Source organism: Apteryx rowi, unplaced genomic scaffold (assembly GCF_003343035.1).
Source record: "Apteryx rowi isolate R43461 unplaced genomic scaffold, aptRow1 scaffold_319, whole genome shotgun sequence".
Lineage (NCBI taxonomy): Eukaryota > Metazoa > Chordata > Aves > Apterygiformes > Apterygidae > Apteryx > Apteryx rowi.
In genome coordinates, this window is record NW_020449630.1 from 108248 (window position 1) to 130251 (window position 22004).

The 22004-nt window shown below is 38.1% G+C and overlaps 1 protein-coding gene across 3 annotated transcripts in view; it reads right to left on the bottom strand.

Moving 5' to 3' along the window:
• Positions 1 to 7516: 7516 nt before the first annotated feature.
• Positions 7517 to 22004, bottom strand: part of EPB41L3 (erythrocyte membrane protein band 4.1 like 3) — a 65733-nt gene continuing 51245 nt past the window's right edge. For 2 of the 3 annotated variants that reach the window (XM_026070786.1, XM_026070787.1), the window contains 9 exons: positions 20330 to 20383; positions 18443 to 18478; positions 17540 to 17731; positions 11508 to 11630; positions 10605 to 10997; positions 9670 to 9801; positions 9131 to 9229; positions 7892 to 7972; positions 7517 to 7627 (listed from right to left, as the gene is read on the bottom strand). In XM_026070786.1, coding sequence (XP_025926571.1) covers positions 7517 to 7627; positions 7892 to 7972; positions 9131 to 9229; positions 9670 to 9801; positions 10605 to 10997; positions 11508 to 11630; positions 17540 to 17731; positions 18443 to 18478; positions 20330 to 20383 — 1221 coding nt within the window. The remainder of the gene's footprint in view (positions 7628 to 7891; positions 7973 to 9130; positions 9230 to 9669; positions 9802 to 10604; positions 10998 to 11507; positions 11631 to 17539; positions 17732 to 18442; positions 18479 to 20329; positions 20384 to 22004) is intronic. The other variant, XM_026070788.1, reaches the window with a different exon arrangement.

Sequence of the window (22004 nt, forward strand, 5' to 3'; positions counted from 1 at the left end):
TTCTAATGCTACAAATTCACTTTTATAGATCAATATGACATAAAGTTTCCTTATTGACATATTACATCTCATTGCAGGAAAAAAGGTCTTGTGACATGTCAATCACCAGGTGGCATTTTGAGTGGAAAAACAGAAACAAAATCCATTGTCTAATGCACATGCAAGGATGATTTCACAGAAGTACTGTCAGAACAAGTAATGGTCTGTGTGTGTATATTGTCCAGTAGCTTGGGATTTAGGAGCTCTAAGGATGAGCGGGGAGATTGCCAGCACTGCTGGGACTGTATAACAATATTCACATTCATCTGAGTTGTATATGGATTGGAGATTACATCAAAGGAATAGACATGCCTTTAGAGGCCTTCATATGCCAAATCCATCAACTGAATTTGGTCAGAAAAACAATATATTTAGAAACAACCTCTTAAATCCATAAAGGAAGGCTACCTGTGCTTGTTACAGTCTTGATTTAAGGAAAGAAAGAGCAACATATTAGCTGCACTTTTCCTACTAGAAGAGGCTTTGAAGATTTCTTAATGATTTGCTTTTKTACTTTCAGATATATATTTTTTCATTTCTCTTTGCTCGGTTACATGATTTACAACAGGCTTTCCCTGGGATGTTTAATGTGTTTTGTCTAATCTTTATCTTAACCCCTGCAAAACAGGATTATGCACCAAAAAACACATGCCCAATACTTAAAAGCAACATGTGCAGCAATAGATTCCAGTGTAAGGCAGTATTAATATGGAAACATACAGTGCTAGTTTGTAATTCAGGCAGTCCAAAGCTCCTGCAGGTTCCAGAATTTGAGTTTTGCAATTCAGATTAGTTGACATCACTGCATGAGCTTCGGTTGTGTGAAGAAGTTCAGAACCATGCTACATCTTGCCACAGAAGCAGACAGCAAAGATATTTCTGGAAAATAATACAAAAATTCCCAGTAAATTCTGGACAAAAAGAAAAAAGAATTAAAGGCTCTTTTTTTTTAAGCTGTGTACTGGAAAAACCAGAGCTGGTAGACTGTATCACAGTTAAAAGTCAAACGTGCTTAAAAATGAAAACCATTTCTAGTGTCAGTACTCTTTTTTTCTCCTTTTGGTTTTTGCTATGTCATTATAGTCCCTCTTGAAGACAGGTCATTAATCCTACTTACAGTGAATGATGGTCATTTTAGCTATAAGAGTGAGGTCATTGATTTATGGAGGTTATAGCTGCATTTGAGATGAAACGAGAGCTGAGGTTTTTGCATAATGCGAGCACATCAGCCTTCCTTCAAACTAGGATTTTTGAAATGCTGGGGCTAACAGTCTTTACAGCGGCCATTAGTTCCAGCTGAGAAGCAGGACTGATGTTGACGAGGAGACAAGAGAAAGGGTGGGGGCGGGGTGGGGGGGAATAAATGTCATAAACCAGAGTAATTTAGAGAATAAACCAGGGCTAACATTACTTCAAAGATGATATACTATTTAGTTTCAGCTAACGAATACAGGAATTTGTGGAAAGCATCATAAAGATTAACAGCATTATGACTCATTGTTTATTTCAACCTGCATCTCAGAGACAGAACTAGAAGATGCATAACTAATAATGGTCTTAGTAACTGTATGACCAAATACTTATTGGGAAGGCTGGCATTTTGTGTTGCCCTGAGGGAACCCAGCCCAACCATGGACAGCATCTTTTCTGATGTAGCATAACACTAAAGTTAAAAGACACAGCTAACCATCATTTGCAGTACAAGACTGATTTCATGTTTGTAATTTATAGATTTAACAAGAGTCCTCCATTTTCTCTTTCTCAAAAAAATCCCACCCATGTGCAATGGAATAAGCCTTTCTCATACTCATCCAGTTACACTTCAAAATATTCCTCAGTACAAACCTCAAACCACCACTAAACCTTGTGATCCATACAGGACTTCAGGAGGTCCAACTCTACTGTTGTGGCGGGGAAGCATTTTGTCATGATCATCCAGTCCAAAATCCTTTTTGTCAGGAGTTTTGCCTTACTGTGCTTGACAGGGAGTTTGTTCTGTATCATTTCATTAACATACAGCTGTGGAAAACATCAACACTGGAAGCCTGTAACTAAGATAGTGGGTTTGGGGAGCAAATGAAATTGCAAAAGCATGTCGAGAGATTACATTAGTAAAGTCAACTTAAGGAGGTTCAGAACAAACAGAAAATAATCAAAGCCAAATATCTGCTGCTTTATGTGATGGAGGGGAAGGCAAAAAGAGAATCTAGTAATTGTTTTTAATCTCCTCTCCTTAGTCAGGTGTTACTCTTTTTCTTCATATAAACCATGCACTTCAAGAGAAAGTGGATTTAAGATTTGGGAATGGAAAGTTGTCCAGTTAAGGATTTCCCTTAAAGCTATAAATATAAAGAAGAGCTCAGATCATACTTTCAAAGCGGTCAACTGCAGTTTGGGGCATACCTACCTTGGAAAATACCACTTTTCTTCTTAATGACTTTACAATGTATAAAGTCAAATGAAAAGGTTTTTTTTGTTTTGTGTTGGTTTGAGCTTTGTTGACTGGAGATAGTGATTTGTTAATGTAAGGTCTCTGACTGTTTGGATGGTAACTAGCAATGTAAAAACGATGCCAGACAGTTTGACTGAGCACTATTTTGTTTGGGCAATACAGGTAAGGGTATGCACTATGTGCTGCTGGTGTGTTCAACAAACATTAAAAAATAACACATACAATATATCCCAGCACTGCCAGAGGCATCTCACAAACTTTTAAAAATAGACTAGACTAGGATGCAAGTTGAAGCAAGATTAAAAATTAAGGTTTGATTCCTAGCTCTGTACAACCTGGGCCTTAAATGCTCCTGTATAAAAGGGGGACTGCATTTCTTTATTTCACCATTATTGCCTGTAATGAGGGGAGATGACAGGGAACACCTTGTAAATGTGAAAGCTGGAAATGGGCCCTGTAGTCTCAACTGACCTATCTATTTTGGGTTAAGGTAAGAAATCTGCATTCAAGATTTTCCTGAATTATAGGAGGTTTGCCAAACTGAAGCCTGGATGCAATGTCTAATTTATTTGCCAAATAATGAGGATCAATAATTTCAGCAGAGATGGATTGCTGTACAGGTGAGCCATATCATCTCACCAGCTGACTAAATCTGCCTTGGGAAAAAATAGGACTAAGCTGTTAAATTCTTGCTTTGATCTAATATCTCGATTTAGAGGTCCATTAAAAAAAAATTCTGTGATGCACGTACACACAATATCGTTGCTTACTATTTATGAGGGAACAATCTTAAAATACATCAAAGGGATAAATGTTAAGTGATTTTAAATGATCTTAAAAATGCCATGATAATATATGAATGCCATGATAATATATTTATTTCTGTATCTAAAATGGTCACAATTGCTGTGATTGTACTGTTATGTTCACTCTTGCCTGATATGCTAAGCTCTGCCTAGTCATCAGGATCCTGTATCTCAGTGATACAGAACAGCCAGTTCTCACAGTGCTCAGGTTATAACTCCAGTTGTAACATGTAAGGTTGTCTCCTGTATTGGTGTCTGCGTTAGTAACGGTGCTTTCAAATAACACATCTTTTGATAGTTTGTTTTATAAGCTGTTTTACGTCAAGAAGCTGGACAAAGATCAACAACAAATGAGAAGAGACTGAGACAAAAGATAGTTGGTAGAAACAGGCAGGTGTTCTTTATTTCATGTGGCACAGCATTAGGCAGACAACCCAAGAAACAGTTTCTAACAAAAACCAAAACTATCGCTCCCAGGAACCATCCCCAAAACAAGGGTCTACTGCCAACAGTGGCACTGAGATGTTGTTGCCTGTCCACTCCGATCTTCTTGTATTTTGCATATGCTTAGGCCATTTCTTAGCTGTGAGCATCCTTTCCAAGGAGACTAACTTCTTAAGGGACAGTGTCTTTAGACAGCATACATACTGTGCAGTATCACCAAAGTGCAATCTCCTCAAGCCATGCTAAAATATAACGCTAACTCTGGAGAGAAGGCAATATAATAGCCTCACATCTCTCTGAGGTAATACAATGCTGTTTCTTAGCTGACAACATACGGGACACCTGAGGGAAGATCATTATGGCTTCAGAGTCTATTTTTAAACTCCTGACGCAGTAGCAAGAACCTGGAATGTGGTCTGCTGAGAAATAGGGTGAGCATCTCTTCCGTCTACGACTGCCGGTGGGCACTGGCAGCAGAAGGAAGCTGATTCTACCTTCACTGAGAAGGCACAGAATATAGATGCTCTTTTACAAATCTGAAGGACTAGGAAGAGGAGAGGTAAATCAAAGATTACAAGACTGTAGTCTTTGCATTATTTATTAGGCAGGAGGTAAGCAATGACTGCAGTATGGGAAAGTTATATAGTTAGCATTCTGGATTAAAGGCATGAAGAATGGCTGGTTGAAGGAAGACATTTTAGGGTCTAAGGGCAAAGCTTTAAAAGCCTTGGGATATAACTTTTAATTATTATTATCTACAGTCTATTTTCTCTATATATACTATTTTTTCTTTCTAAATTAAGAAAATAAACATTTATAACAAGTCACTGGGTCAAATTTTGCTCTCCACTGAAGCCAAATCCATTGACTTCAATGTGAGGAAACCCTGTGTAAACAATGAAGGGCAAATTTGGCCCTTTATGTCCTGAAAAATTTGCTTGTATCCATTTCTTGCAATCCTGCAATGAAATACAGATTGAAGGGTCATAATTCTTATGAACTTCTCTTGAATTACCAGGGAAGCATCAACAAAATGCGGTAGGGGAGCAAAAAAAAAGGAACAGAAATATAAGGACTGCTTTGAAGAGAGAATTTTATCCATGTTTCAGAGCAAAATTACAAAAAGAGAATGGATCTGCATCAAACTTTACTGGCCCTTTACTTTCTAGGCAACCATAAAATCCATTCATTCATGTAGCCTAAGTGAAACACAGTAGACAACTACAGAAAACAGAAGAAACCAAATATTCCTTTTCCTTTGCAAACATCATTTACCCAAAGGTGAAGACTGTCATCCCTTTGGGTCCTTTGCTAACTCCAGCTGTCTGCACAGTGTAGTGTCAGCCACTGAAGACAAAACGTGTCTACTGTGCAGATGAATAAAACCTGTGATATCTTACAAATGTAGCTTAATGTTTTGAATATAAAAACAGTAGGTTCTTTTAGACACAGAACAATACAATTTTGGATGCATTTACCACTTTTATTTCACTATGCAGAAACATACATTCACCATGTGTTGTGATGCAGCTGACTGTAATGGACTCTATCCCTTCAGTGGGTATTATAGCTGAACACTAATGAGTTTTCAGTGGATGTTCTGTACAGGTTAAGGCTCGATTCTGAACTAGATAGTAAACGCGGACCAGATTCTCAAACAGATGTTGTTGTTTTTTTCCTCTGAGAACAAAGGGGAAATCAATAGAAAACCATCATGGTAATTTCAGATTAATAATTTTCTAATGCTGCAAACTAAGTAAAATACAGATTTTCTCCAAAATAACTACATATAATTTACAAGGTTAGGATCTGTGAAGGGTGACTGGAAGCTGACTCTGAACAAGGCTGACAAAAATCATTAAAGTTAATATGCTAAAATCATTACTACCTCATAAGGTGTACAGTCAGGTATACAAAGCACACTTTGTAAGCCTTTAAATATTTTGATAAGAGTAAAGATTCATCATTGTTTATCGGGCAGTAATAAAACCAGCTGAAACAAATATAGGATTCAAGTTGTTTACTGAATAAACTGTGTTATTGGCACATCTAATGTGTGGTAAAACATTATACACAGTACCTATACAGCTTCTAGCATTTTGGGGTAATCTTCATTTACAATATCTGTAAACAAAAGGCTTGCCACCTAACAAATTTTAATTTGTTTAGACTTTCATAAACTGTGAAAGGCATGAATTGTTTATGTGTTACATGAGATCACTGTTTATATTGTTTATGAACGTGCAGGTATAGCTGAAAACTTAGACATTTTAAGAAAATTAAAAATGCTGCTTTTTTGTAATTTTATTGTTGCTTCATGCAATATTGTTTAACTGATGCTGATTCAGATTGCTTTCTATGGGAAGATATCTCTGCCAGTTTCTTTATTAACGGTCAAAATCAATTCTTCTGTACTGAAATTTTCCACAGACAGATACAAGTCAGTCAGGTTGGAACTGAGACTCCATATAGGCTCTCGTATTCCTACTGGTGTGCATGTCTGGATTCATATGCAATCTAAATTATTCCTGCAGGAAAGAGAATTGAGTTAATTATTTGATACAACTATTTTCTTGCAAAAGAGACCTTGTCTGTTTAAAAAAAAGTATTTAATAACTGCATTAATCCAGTATAAGTAACTGTTGGCTTAAATCCAAAGTCCACTGAAGCCAATGGAAAGAATTAGTGACAACAATAGACTTTTAACCAAGCCACATTACATCGACTCTGAAATAATTAGCAGAATACCAGAAGAATCATAGCTACTCACTCCTCAACGATTGGTTCCATCTTCCAAAATAAATAACAGATACTGAAATTCAGTTTTYTTTAGGTCTCTATATCCAAAAGCAGGAGAGCAAAATGGTTTCAAAAAGGTGCTGTGCATCACACTCTGTTACTTACACCAAATGCTAGGGAATACGTATTCTTTTAAGAATAAAATGCTGCTATAGATTTAAACAGATTAGACAAGCAGCTTTTTTCTTCCTTCTGCATACAGCAATCAAAGCAGTCTGTGCAATGGTGCTGGCATTAACAGCTTTTGCATAGCAGGTTAGTATGCATGACATGTTTCTGCACATAGAATATAATAATATTAAGATGTCTGTTTAGCCAACCACAGTTGGAAAGCATGCCTTTACTGGAAAAAAGCTCGACACAAGAAAAGCTGCATTATCATCTCATCCTGATAAACAATGCTGCTTTACAACATAAAATGTCCTTTAAAATACAAGAAAGCCAAGACACCCAAATACTGACACATCAATTCACTTGGTTTAAAGCAAAAATCAAAAGCAAATTGGACCATATCTCTGCAAGTTTGGAATCAAAGCTTAACTTGTAACATATCTGCACTGAACATTTAAAAAGCAGCTAAAGGTTTTCCCTTGGCATTTTAAAACAAAATGCACACCTTTAAGAACAAAGTACTTTTGTTCTTAAATGACATATAAGCAGACAAGAGATTTTTTTGACTTCAGGACTAGAAATTAGACTGTAACAAAGCGTGGACAATGAGGAATTTCCAGAGAGCCAACAAAAGCAGATGAATAGTTTCTGTTTCTCCAACCGGCACCATTAAATGAAGAAAAACACTTGGAGCTAAATGTGTTTTACACTTAAATAACAGAATTGCTACCCAGCACAAATGTAACTTGCAAATGCCAGTGAGAGAAAGTAAAGAGTTAGAGGTGAATTATGGTAGGAAAATGACCTTTGCAACATGCCAGCTCAGTAAATGCCTAGGAAAATCATCTAGTCCTCTTACCTGTGGTCAATCCTCCCCATCTTCTGGTGTGATTTCTGTTTCTTTATGTACCACTACTTTGGTCACTGACATGTCAGGGTGCTGCTCTTTGGCTTCTTTAATTGCCTGAGCCAGCGCCTATCCCAAGGAAACCACAAAAGGGCAAAAACAAAAAGGAGGTGGAACATGCATGATCAGTAGCAAGGTGGAAAGATTCATGAGATATTACACAATTTACAAATGAGGAAAATGATTAAAATATAAAATATACCATCACTGATTTAACTACCAATCCAGTTTAACTTAAGCCATGCCAGTATGAAGAGTATTGCTTAAGGCAATATTTAGAAATATTCTCTTTGGCAGCCTTCAAGGTAGCCTTTAGCAGCTTACAGATTTTACCTGATCATGATCAATATCTGCATCTCCTGTGATGACTATTCGTTTTTCAATTCTTGTCTCTGAGATGCCTCCTTTCACAGTCTAAATGGGAAGGACAAATACATGTCAGTAATTTACTTTCAAATGTGCTCCCACCCATTCAGRGAGTGGTCAGCTCAGGAATCCAAACATAGTGGAGAAAACAATCTCAAACGCAGCAATCTCAAATGGAGTGCACAGAAGGAGCAACCCTGAACCCCCATCAGAGCAGCTCTGAAGCTGGCCTGCCCTGAGTGGGGGCTGGACTAGATGACCTGCAGAGGTCTTTTCTGACCTAGATTATTTTATGATTTTAATAAACCTGCACATGTATCAGAAGAGATACTTGTATGTGATGGGTTAAAATTGACAGGCATTAATGGCAAATTCATCCCATGAAGAAAAAAATGGACAAATGTCCACACAGATGACTCATATTAAGACCCAGTTAAGTCCTACCACAGGCTTCAGAAGGATATGCAGTGCTGTGTGGGCTTTATATAGCACATCTATCAAGGGTAAATATCACTCCAGACAGATGAAATCCTGTCCTCAGTGAATATTGGTAGGAGAGCTGTCACTGTACTAACAGGATTTGTGCTTAGGGAGGAAAGGAAGAACTGTTATTTAGATGCTATTCTGGAATTTGGAAGACCCAACATCACTTGTCTATTCTGCCATAAGGTTTTCATCTGACTGTGGGCAAGTTGCTTAGGGTACAGCAACACAGCAATGCAACAGCAGTATCCAAACTAACTGAATGTCCCATTATGCCTACATGATGCCCAATTAGTTTATAATTTCAACATTCTGCAGAGATAATACCTCAGGACTCAAAGGCAGTGTAGTAAAGTCAACATGGCTTCACACTTCACACTCGGGCAAATTATTCCTTCCTGGGTGCCACTTGATGCCAATGTGGCTATACTACTTCCAGTCCCAGACAGTATTTGCAGCTAATTCAAGTGTCTCTGCACACCAATGTTTTGTGCTTGTGTAGACCCTGAAGGTTTATGCCTTTCAGGACTGTTGTCAAGTCCTTGGATGCTATGTTAATGAAGACAGTATACCCAAAGACAGGTGAATGAAAACAGGTACCRAAAATAGACTGGATGTTGTCCAGAGAATATAAGCATGTGCCCATGTTTTAAAACAAATAGAATTAAAGTTCTGAAAGCATACATCCTTSTAAAAAAAAGTCCCTGTTTTCTGAGGACTCACTTTGGTGATATGTGTAGTGGTTGTAGTGCTGGTAGTTTCAGATGTGATAGTTTGTGCACTCATTAATACACCTGGCTCTGAGTCAGCACCACAGTCCACCTAGAGAACCAAAAGAGAAAAACATTCATCATAAACAAGCTTCTGAGCATGGGGAGACAATAACTAGATTGGCTGAACTCTGTTTGTGCAATTTTTCATAAAGAGAATACCTAATGATAAGAAAATAATTGCTTTTAGGGTGATCATGTGTCAGTATTTCACTGCATAATAAGAATCTATCCTTTGTTTCTTGAAGCATAGATGTGAAATTTAGACTTTGAAACCTGTAGTTGCACCAATGTTCTCAAAAGGCCCTACATGAGGACATATAAGTCACCTTCAGGAAAGCTATACTTATGTACATCCTCTTGATGCTAATATTTAATACTTGAACACTTTAGAACAGTTTACAGTAAGGTATACACTTAAGCATAGGTTAAGAAACATGGGTTTCTTAAGGCCATGTTAAATTAGATCCTGAGTTTTACAGAATTTCTTACCTGTGATGACTCATACGTAATGGTTTTTGTTTCTGTATGGACTACTGGCACTTCCTTGGTTGAAATTTCAAGGTTTTCCCCACCGCTAGAAACACTGCTAAAACTGATAGTCTCAGTCTTCACAACTGGTGACTGTGTGAACAAAAAAAGCAATTGGAACATTTAGTAAAGCTTTTGGATTTCTTAGAGAAGTATTTTTTTTTTGGCGAGCAGAAGGGGTACAAATAAAAAGTGCTCTGCATTTTAGGAAAAGAAAAAAGAAAAATCTCTTCATTATAATGGTACGTACATGTGTATATAATGCTGGTGGTACTTAAAACTATCTTGTATTCCATGAAAACAAACTTCAGAAAAGATATAAACATTACACATTTTCTTACAATGAGAAGAGAATGAATTCCTCTTTAGGCTTACTCTCTTGCATTCAGCGCTCAGAAAAAGGAGCAAGGACAATCTCAATCTTTTAACCTCTGTGCAAAATAATTCTTGAAATTCTGCTAGTGGGGCTAAAATAAGAAACCTGGATTGTTTAAAACATAGTAAAATTATTTCCAATTGTACCAGGTCTGGAAGAAAAAACATCTTCTGTCCTTGAGGACAAGAGAACTTTGCAAATCTTGATGAACGTTCCCAAAGAGAATGCCAGATGAATTCCTGTTATCCATCACATAAAACGCCACCAAATTAGGTGTAGCATGAAAAGCTCTTTTAAGGCAAAATATACATGGYATATTGCCAATAATGGAAACCAGCAAGAAGCCTTGCAGGTGCCATGCAAGGAGGAAAYAAGAGGAGAAACAAATTGCCTACAGTAAAGACACATTCATACAACCTTTGCACACTTTATTTGACTTTCCATGAGAGGAGTGAATTTAGTCCACTACTGCATGCATTTACAGCTCGGTGCAGAAATAACTGATTTATTAACAAATTACCTCAAAATGAGTTTTTCTTTCCAAAGAATCCGAAACGTGTACTGTTGTACTGTGCACCTCCTCCTGCTCGTGAGAAGTAGCAGCAGCGATTCCTTCCTGTTTGGTTAGGGCTTTCTCGGCCTCCTCCCTTTTCTCCTCTTTAGCCCCCTCAGTCACAGCAGAGCCCTCCTTCCCTTTCACGCTAGCAGCCGCAGCGGACGCTGCCTGAGCCTGAGCATCCGGCGCAAGTCCAGCCACTTTGGCGGCATCCCCACTCGCATGCACACTCAGCCCGTGTCTCTCCTCGACCACGACAGTCTCCTGAACAACCTTCTTCACTGTCTCCTGCTGTGGCTGAGCTGCTGGCTTCATTTCACTGGAACCTATCTCCTGAGATGTCTTTGTCTCCGTTCTCTGGAGAGAGAGAGGAAAAAAAAAAATCTCAATTTCAGAAGTGGGCATCCCTGCTTACCACAGTTCCTCATCTCAGTGTACTGTAAATGAAAATAAAAACAGGGTATTAAATTTTGCCAATTTATTTCTCTCATGCTGTATGGATTTTCACTCTAAGGACAATAGGAGAAACAATAGCAGAAGAGAAAAACAAAGCAAGAATTACAATTTTTAGAAGTGAAGAGAAATGTCACAGTGGTGTTTTCACTGGTATTACTGTGCTAGTTTTCTAAAGGCAAAATACAACACCCTGTATAATGACCAAAATAAAACGAAATGAAATAAAACCTGTTTTTTTCCTCTTTGTGAAGGATCTATTGTGATCTATTGCAACAAAGGAAAAGGCACACAAAGTATATGTGTTGCGTTAGTTAAGCAGGTTCTAAGTTATGAATAAATACAGGAAACAAAAGAAAAACAAAAGTCATCAGTGTGCAAAGATAACATTCATGTATGGAATCAAACAGCCACCTGAGCCCAGCTATGTGAAGTAGAAGTAACCCCTCCTATGAACTCAGTTGGTTTTCTGGCGGACTCTATTAGACTGAAGATATCTGAACCATCCAAGGTTTTTTCACCACTGGACTGCTTAGTCTAAATAGACAAAGAAATGTAGAGTCATACACAGAAGAAAGGCAGACCTACATGCACAGATATATTAATTGACAAAACTGGAGGCAGAGACAAAGGAAAGGGAGAAAAGGCTGCAGGGGCACGGAGAGGTTGAAAACAGGAAAAGAATGGGAAAATAAATTAGAACAAATTCATAATGGCTACAATAAGCAATAGTTACAAAGCATAGTTGTTAGCACTGGCATTTTGCTGGTTCAAGCAAACCTTTTTTCCTTTTATTAACAAGCCACAGCGCAATACTACATTTCAGTAACATGGATCTTTAAATAAATCGGAAAGGTTGAAAGCCTTATGTCTGCTTTAGACTGTGGTACGGATTTAAATTATGAGAAAAAAAATAAGCTGGGTTGGCCACTGTCAAGATAAAGCCAGGCAGCAAGAGAACTGAAAGGTAGGGTGGTGTGAGGGTATTGCCTAAAAGAAGTCATGCTTTAATCTTTAAACTGTGGCATGAAGTCAAAGCCACTTGTTACCACTACTTTTGATGCAGACGATTCAGTAATATAGTGAGCAGTAGCAATGGTAAATGGCCGTTCTCTGGAATATCTCCACTCAGACAGGCTCTTATCTCTCCGGACAAACGCCCCTGCTTTTAGAGCTTCACTGTCAAGGTGTCCTTCTGCTTTGCCAAGCTGCAAACTTCCCAGTGTACCATGTAACTGCAAATCCTGGTCCATCTTTAGTGTCTTTTTCAAACTCTCGTCTTCGGGACTTTGCAACTGCGATACTGCTTCCTTTATAGGTGTTAAAGAGTCGGACAGCTTCCTTTTCGTGCTCTGCATGTCGGCTCCCCTCCCGGCTTTTTCATCAGTGACAGGCTCTAGGATCTCATACTCAGCCACTACGGGAATGATTTTCACAGATTCTTGCACTTCCCTTTCCATTTTTTCAAAAGCTTCTAGTGAAGGCTGTACTGGTTTCTCTCCCTCTTTAACTTTACTTGTCATGGTTACAATTTTCCCGGAAACGGTATCATAGGACTTTCCTAGGGTGTACATTTTCTGCTTATTCTCCTCTTTGGATTTTATGTCACTTTCCAAGTCCTCAAAGCTCTGCATTAGGACGGTACTGGATTTTAATATCTCGGGTGGGATGCCAGCTTTACTGCTCACAGTCACTACTTTGTATGCCACTTTTTGTTTCGATTCACCATCAACTACCTCAGAGGGTACTTTGTCTATAACAACCCAGTCCTCAGTGCCCTATATTTGAGATATAAAAGCTAAATTAGAATATCTAAAGGCTTATCTACGTTTCAGGAACACTAAAATATGAAGTCTTTCAAGAAATCAATGCTGCCTCTTTTGAGAACATGTAATAACTTTTACCACTCTACCTCTTAGAGCAGTCATCAAACAAACAGCCTCACCTTAGGCAAAGTCTTATTCCTTTGTAGATCCCCTCCCCTTAGAGGTCCATATAATGGGGACACAAAAAAATTACTTTTGTCACAGTATTTCTGTAGTAATTTGTAGCAGAGTAGCATTTTTAATGTATATTTAAATAATTATTGGAATCATCCTGAGGTTTAAAATCTTATATTGCAACAGGGTTCATAATGCTACAATTGAAAACTAATTCAAGTTACAAAAATAGGCCAAAAAAGCCCATTCAACTGTTTCTCAATCGTCACAAATACACTTTTGATGAGGTTTTAGAACAGTATGCATCTGCAGGTAGCTGTAGTCTGTGCTGAATTTCCTTGCTTTTATTTAAATAAAATCAACTGCCTTTAGCATTATTTAATAGTACAACACAGTAAATGCCAGACTATTAAGACATTGTCTGATAATGTGATATCTGTCTTCCTCCATATGCAAATATGCTGTGTGATTTGCTTTGAATATGCAATCAGTGTCCAGTTATTTGACCATAAGACCATAACTTCTGTATTTAACTAAGCAAATGTGGTAGTATAAAATCGAATGAATTAAAAATAACCTCTACAGATGATGGTATACTTTTCTGGATAATGATTTGATGAGAAGCAACCAAAGTGCCAGCAGATTCTCCTTCCTGCAGCTTCTTCTCTATCACACTTGGCTAATAGAAAAACCAATAAGAATACAAAGTTCACCATCACTCAGTACAATCTGAATTCACTCGACAGTATAAGGGAAATTCATTCTAACGACAGGAGTGCCCCATTCATTATAATGTTCTCAGTGAGACTGGTGCTAGAAATGCATGCACAACTGCAAACAGCATCCACAAACAGCACTGTGCAAGTGGATTTGTAACTTGTAGAGAAATCAATCAATATTAGGTAGCCATAAGCTCTGGAGGGTACTCATTCCTCAGAATTCTGCCCCCAGATTATACCTGCCTTTGGAACTTATAAAATAAAATAAAAAAAATTGTGGCTTGGAAAGGAAAAAAGAGAACAAAATAATAAATCATTGCTAGCCTATCTGACTGTGTTTCAAGAAAATATGATTTGTTTTTACCTGCAATTCAAGGAATGTAGTACCTCCCTTCTGCAAAAATATGAGTTTTTCTGATTTTTCTCTTTCTTCTTTGGTCTAATGAATAAGAAAGTGTCAGGGGAATAAATGGTTGTAGCAAATGAAGGGCATATAGTACACTATACAATAGYTCATCAATATTTCTCTACTCTACAAACTGTTAATTGCATGGTAAATTAGGAAACAGTATTAAACAGAATAATTTTACAGCAAAGAGGTTTCCAAGAAAATCAATGTCTCTCTGTTCAGGACATTCAGATGAATGCAAAGCAAACACGAGCATAAAATTTGGGTAGTCAGAAAACTAGTAAACTTAAAAATATTTGGGTGTGGATGTACTATGTTCATTTCATCTCAGATTATTCATTTAACTGTCTCCACTGTCAACTTTCATGGCTTCCATCAATAGCCTAGAGCAGCCCACTCAGCCTTACCTAGGATTTAGCTTTCTGAGCCTTTGCAACCTTCTGTGTTGAAGAGGACAGAAGACATACTCTGCAAAGAATTCAGGTCTCCCCTTCTCCTTATGGGTACAAGGCTTATCATTGAAAACCCAGGTCTCAGAGTCTTTTTCACATGCAACAAGCTAAATATTGCTGTATTATCCTCTCTAATGAGATATCAAAATCCTACTCATCTTTATCCCATCTGTGCCTCCACAATGTTATAGGAAAAGCAAGAATATCTCTGTGACTTGACCAACTGGGAAAGTTAAAAAGTTGGTAGACAGGATGTAAGACAATTCCCTAAGCCTTTTGAGACTGGGTGTAGATATTTCTCAGTCAGATATCCTTTGCCATTCTCCCTGCTTCTGGGCTGGCAATGCCTGTTTCTATGCAAGTACTACAGCTCGCACGATAAAATGCACTGGCATGATAGGGCACTATTTAAAACACATATACTCCACATATCCAAGGAGAAATGTACACATTTGAAGAAAGGTACAGAACATCTAGAAACTAGACAGAGAGAAATGACCTCACCTAACTGACTTCAATGAGATGAATATGTATTTTTTTTATTTTTAGAGTGGGTGGTTTAATCCAATCCAGATCAGACCAAACAGTATTAATGAGTTTGTTAATATGATGACTTTCATGTTCTGCRCCTATCTGGCCACCATTATGAGAAGCTGTCAGATATTTAAAACTGTATTTTACATAACTAAATAAAACCAAATTATTTCTCCAGGGTTAAGGTCAAACTGACTAAACACAAACGTGTCAAATGCTCAAAGTACAGTTTGGAAAGGTGCATTTTTCTCCTCTGTTCTTGTTTCATTATATTAATCTTAAAAAGCTATGTGTAACAGCACTGAATCCATTTTTTAAAGAGAGAATTCTAAGTTAAGTTCGTATTTTTGAGTTGATTAAGCTATTGCATAATCTAGTTCTCAGTGCTGTATATCCTGACTGCCTCTGAATTTCTTAGCAGATGTTGATTTTGACCTATGCATGACTTAAGCTTTTCCTGACAAATCCTTTTCTCAGCAGGACACACAAACTGCAGCAGAGACAGAAAAGATGCTTGGATGTCACCTACAGCGAGGGTCCCTTAAGGACAGAACTCACCTCAGAGTTAGGCAACGATAGCTCAAATCTACTCACATTTTTCACTGAAACTCTTTTATTTGGATGAGAYTCTGTGGGACAGCTCTATTTTACTTGGATGCGTATAAAATAGAGTAACTGGACATTGTTTTGTGCATGTTCTTTTCTTCCAGTAAGATAAGATACCAGATAAGGGTCTCTCTTGTCCCTGGCACTTCTCCAGGTTAGAGCCTACATAACTCTATGCAATGCTTTGCTACTGCTTATGCATTTTAATAAAAAAGTTTGGTATTAAATTTGTGAAGTAATAAAGAAAGGAAATGAACTCAGGAGACTTTTAAGGTTGCTTCACTTGCACTCCTCTGTTTCAATCTCAGCTAGCCAGTCCTTTTCAACAGTTCTTTCCATCTTTAATTGTTAAATACGTCCTGTTTGTTATACTTAGAATTTTACTCTTGAGAAAGAAGATTCCTGTTTTCAACTACAACCAAACTAACATGGTTGTAGGATTCATTGYGATTTGTGAACAAGACACTAGGAGCAACATTAAGACTCCTTAGCCCTCTCTCCAAAAAGTAGGCTTTGGGCACTGAGCCTGCTTTTTAGCTATTTTAATACAACCTGATGGCCATTCTAATGCACGTCAGATGCCAATATCAACCACTGGACGGGTATAATGCAGAAAGAGAGGAACTGGGGCCTTTTTCTTGGCAACATCCCTTACTCTAATCGGAACGAGTAGGTGACATATGTTATCTGCCTGCCACCAGGGATTCTCTTTCCCCAGAGAGTTAAGGGTCTTCAAAGCCAGCCTCTATGGTAGGAAGGCTTTCATGGTGGGAAAGCTGAAGTCTCTTTTGAATTATAATTTTCAGCCAATTCTTGATGCATCCCTTACAATAATACATCATCATGAGGGTGACAGAAGCAAATTTTGTGACCATTTATTGGTCTGTAATGCTAAAACCAAGTGGCAACCATAAAGATGGTTCCTGCGAGGCAAAAACATGATATCCACATCAGAATAAAACAATTCATCTTCATGCAGACCATACACAGCAGATTTCAGTTTGCTCTACTGGATTTTAACCAAGAGATGCTCCACTTTTTCTGAACTTCTGTCTATGGTAAGGCAACATTAATGTTACACTCTTAGCTCTGTATCTCATTACTTACCCACAAACTAAGTAAGAAAAAGCATTTTGATTGGAAAGTTTTCTTGCAAACATTTCGGAGCATACAGTGAGAAAGATTTTTTCATGCATACACTCTGCATGCAAATACACACACTTAGTAACAACCAGCGCTGGATCTTCAATAAAAAGTTATCTAACAGACTAGAGCAACTGTTATTCCCCTACGGAATTGGCCAAGTAACTCCAATTAACATCACTATTTCTCCGTCTTCAAAAACCTACACAATTCTACCCTTTGCTCTGTATTTTCTTGTCAAGCTTGGTACTGTACCCCCATCTGTCCTGCTGTGCCACTGCTCCCAACCACAGTCACCACTATTTAAATTTTCTCTCAATCACCTTCATGTTTCCTTTCACGCGTGGCTGAATTTTCCCAAGCTCACCAAAGCCCGCTGTAACGAAGCCCATATTTCGCATCCTTACAGAGACCCAATTCTGCCACGCCACTTCCAGTGAATTCTGTACTACAACTATATATAAACTATCTGCTCTTCCCTGAGCACACAGTTTGCTCTAAACTGCCTGCTAAAGCCTGAGTCCTGAGAAATGGGAATACCTGCCCACTCCAACGGGAGCACGGGAAGGCCTCTAGCACCTACTGAGAGCTACTATAAGTAAAAATGAATACACAAATAAAAAACCCTTCAGATGGCACCGACCTCTTCAGGCACTAGTGGTTCAATCATAGGAGCTTCCTCTTGCCTTGCTGCAAGCCGAACTGGAGATGTGGAAAGCCTCTTCTCCCACTCATTGGACACAGACGTTTCTGTGGAGGTTTCCAAGAAGGTTCGTTTCAGCTCACTTATATTGGTCTGATGTTTCATCAAATCTTCTTGGGTTTTGTCTAGGTCCTGGATAATTAAAAAAAAAAAGACAGCAATTTGTTATACATCTTAAGCCATCCAAATTTTAGAGGCAAAACACGTAAGTTAGTAAAGAAGAAAGTAACATCTTAGGGAACCAGGGAGCACAGCACTAACACAACACTCTGTGAAAATGTGATATTTTGAAAGATAACAGCACAGCATATCTCATACAAGTGAGCATAAAAATACTCTTAGAATTTATCCATATCACTATAATTTACACCTGATAAAGAGGCTTCAAACAAACACACATATGCGCGTGGATGCACACACACACACGCGCACGCATATAGATATATATATTTAAAGAACTAGGTAGAGAAGTCACCATAATCTGAGAAAAAATATCCATTTAATTTATTAGCAGGTGGGAATACACAGTTCATGCATCATAGTGCAGATTCACAGGTTTACCACTAAAACTAACACACATGTACGCACATGCACTGGTATATACCAATACCAACCTCTAACATAAGATTACTATGTTTGACATACACATTTTCACCCTGTATTCGCTTAATCAGACTATTCTGAAAGAAGTGAAAAAGAAAGGGAAAGGTAAGGGACACAATATTGAAAGGATAAAAAATGCTGTTTCTATACATTTCTTCACAGAGAACTGATAATAACATGCTGAGAGATATGAACACCTTCAACATAGTTTAGTAACATCTGGGACCTTCTTTTCTGTACCTGTGCCTTTAGATCTCCATCCTCCTCTTGATCCGACTGCCAGCATAGGAAAGATTTGGGRAAAAAAAAAACCTTACCCATTCATATTATGAAAGGCTTACAAAAATTGATCAGTGGAACACACTATGTTAAGAACATATTTTCTATATTTAGGGCCTAAGGAGAATGAGTTGACACATTAATTGACTTTGYACGGTTTTCCTAATTCAAAACAAGCCTCCCCTTTTCAAATTTTTAATTTTGAACCAATGAGTACTAAACATTTTCCTTCTATAAAAACCATTGGTGCACTCAACTTTCATAGATCCTCCAACTATTTGAGGAGCAGCAGTTGGACCCTCTCACTCAAACTACCACTGGTTTAGGATTGAATGGCAATAGCAAATTCTTCAGACATCCATGATCTCGAAGTTTAAACATATGACATCTGCTGGGCCCACAGGCAGTCTTGTATACACTCAGCAAGTGTAAACAATGTGCAACGCTTGCTACAGAACAAAGCATACTTTGTTTGCTTAAAATGCTCTTTCCCTAACCTCAGTCCCTTTCTGTATTTATATAAATTAATTTCATATTTAGTCTGTCTTTCAGGATCTATCTGCAGGGGTGGTCTTCTGGAATTGCACACAACACATTCACTTGAGCTCAAATTTTCAAAAGCAATGCTGAAGCGGCCCATTTTGTGACGGTTTAATTTTCAGGTGGCAAGTATACCATACTTTCTGAAAATCAGGTCTCCATAAGGAAAACTGAGGTTCCCAAATTCTTCTCTCCTAAAATAAAGATGGCAGATATACATTTTTGCTTAACTGAACATTTTAAATGTCATGGTTTTAGGATAATATATTGCTTTCTCTATGCCTCAAAGCCTGAAGTAACAGAGTGCAAGAGGCACTTCAAAGCATTTTGTACTCCAGACTAGTCTCAACAGACATTATGCTGTTGCTCCATTTGGGTTCTTTCAATGCTCGTGTCACTATTTTATTGCCGATTTTTAATATAGTCTTAATTAATCAAATGTTCCAGGGGCAATTCTTTTATCTGTTGACTATTTTACAACTCAGTTCAAACCTATTCTGCTTACAGCTGAGGACAAACTGTCCTGGCACATCACACAGAGAATTCTTCCTTAATGATATTTTTACCTGTCTGAAATATTAATGAGATGATACTGAAAGCCTACAGTAGTACTTGTGGTAAGACTGTGTCTTCTACCACATGTCGGACCAAATTCAGCTCATGTTTGCAGCTGCAACGATATTAATTATGAAAGCATTACACACGCTTCGCTTGAGTCGCACAGGGTTGACTTTGCTTGTTCAGCCTACAGACCATGTTGCGGTTTCAGTGCAAAGAGAATCACAGATTTTTTACGTTCCTCCTCTGAAGACAGTGCCTGGGCTACTGTTGGACAATACCTGCCTTTATGAAGGTGATCCGTGAAATTATAATCAAGGCAAAACCTTAGGTTTGGAAATAGTTCTTTTCAGAAAATTTGAAAACTGTATTTTACTTCTTTTGCCCCGCCCCTCTCCATCTCAAACAGGTTGCGCATTTTAAAAACAAAAACCGAACGAAAGAAAAACCCAGAACGGCCTGTCAGCACGACGGTCCAGGTAAGCAGCATGTTTGGTGGCCACTGCTACCATCCTCCTCCCTGCAAGCGCCGCAGATTTCCAGAAAGGACACAAATAAAATGGATCTAAAGTGAACGTTCAAAACGTAACTCATCAGACCAAGYGCTAGCGCTCACCCACGCGCACACGTGCACACACGCGGAGCGGGATCCCAAACCGCCCGCGGAGACATGCAGCTGAGCACTAACGCGGAGGGTCGGGAAGAGACGAAGCTAACCGCTGATAACCACGTGCGGGCGACTGTACAAACCTCGGTGGCAGTGGTCTCACCATCGGCTGCGGTATCCGTCTGCTCACTGTCAGTCTAGTTTGTTACCCAAGTAAGCAGGTCCCAATAGGCAGGCAGGAATAAAGAATAAACCCATCTCATCAGTACATGCAGGCCACAGCAGGAACTGTTAAGTCTACAGCCCTGTGTGCTGCCTTAGCGTATTGCTTTTCAAACCACGCACGAGTTAAAGAAGCAAAATAAAAATGCTGTATTAGTAAACAGAACAGACTCAGAGGAAGACTCAAGGCGTATTGTACACAGTATATAGCTTTACTGCAACAACTTTATAAGCCAAACAAAACATTACTGGGAAAGTGTTATTTGACCAGTAGATTTTTTTTCTTAAGAAAGACAGGTGGCTTCAAAAAAAATGTAGAAAAACCCCACAAATTTTTTTCTAAACAAACTTTTCCTCCCATAATTTTTTGTAAAGAATATTATTTATCAAATTTTTTGTTCTGGCCAGTAGAGATTAATGTGGTGTTTGACTTTTTTTCTGGAGGGGGAAAAGATGATAATTAAAAAAAAGGCTACTTTAACAGTCACCTGACTTTCAGCCCCTCATTTGTACAGAAGTTGTTCTTGTCTCCACATTTATACACTATGAGGCTGTCTGCATTACCAAGGAGTTCAAACAACCATACACCCAGCCATCTATGGTCTGTCTATAGAGAAACAGTAAGGCTCAAATCCCACTTGGTTTCAGTGAGAGCAGCGGATATTGCTACTGATATTTAAATGAAACAAAACTGTCATGAAAAGAATCAAAATACTTCTCATTCCAATTAMAAAATATGGATAAAAGCAGGAGAAAAATAAAGGAACTCCCTCCCCCCCACAACACTTATTAGGTACAAGTGAGAGAAAGGAAACAAAGCACAGCATTGCACAGACTAATCTATCCCTGCTTTGCTCTGGTAGAACCATCTACATCATTAAGAACATTTTTAATGCAGAACACAAGGGTTAAGATTTAATAAATATAGAGTCAAGTGTAGGTTACTACAGGGCGAGAAGACAGCTCACATGGTTATTTTTGATGTTATGCAAGCTTATTAAAAACTATTAAGTAAAGAAAACGCTCACTAATGCCCCAGATTGGCACATACAGCTTGTTTTAACATCAGTGAAAGCTCTTCTTTGATTAGTGATTTTCTGTGGTCCTTAGATAATCTAAAGTAACACAGGCAGGTAATTTAAAGCTAGGACAATACATCTCATCCTCAAATCACATCAATATGAAGCAAGAGAAAAAGGCAACATATTGCAAGGGCATGGATGGAGTATCAGTCTTAACTTTGAACTTCCTATCTTCTGTCATTTTCTGACAACTGCAATGTTTCATAAAAATGCTTTTTTGATATTTTTTCATTGCTTTATTCTCTATCATTCTTCCTTTGAATAATACACATTACTTGTATGACAGGCTGAAGAACAAGCAGGCATTTTGAACTATTGTGTAAGTGCATGAATGCAAGTCATATGCAATTTTCCAAGCAATAACCACTGACTGGACAGACCACTTTTATTTTTGTATGAAACTATACTTCCAAAATAGCCTACATAATGAGTCAAACTGCTTTCCTTACAGTGTTACAAAATGCTTCTCTGAAAACTGTTTATTAGCAAAGAACCTCACATCTTTATAATATTG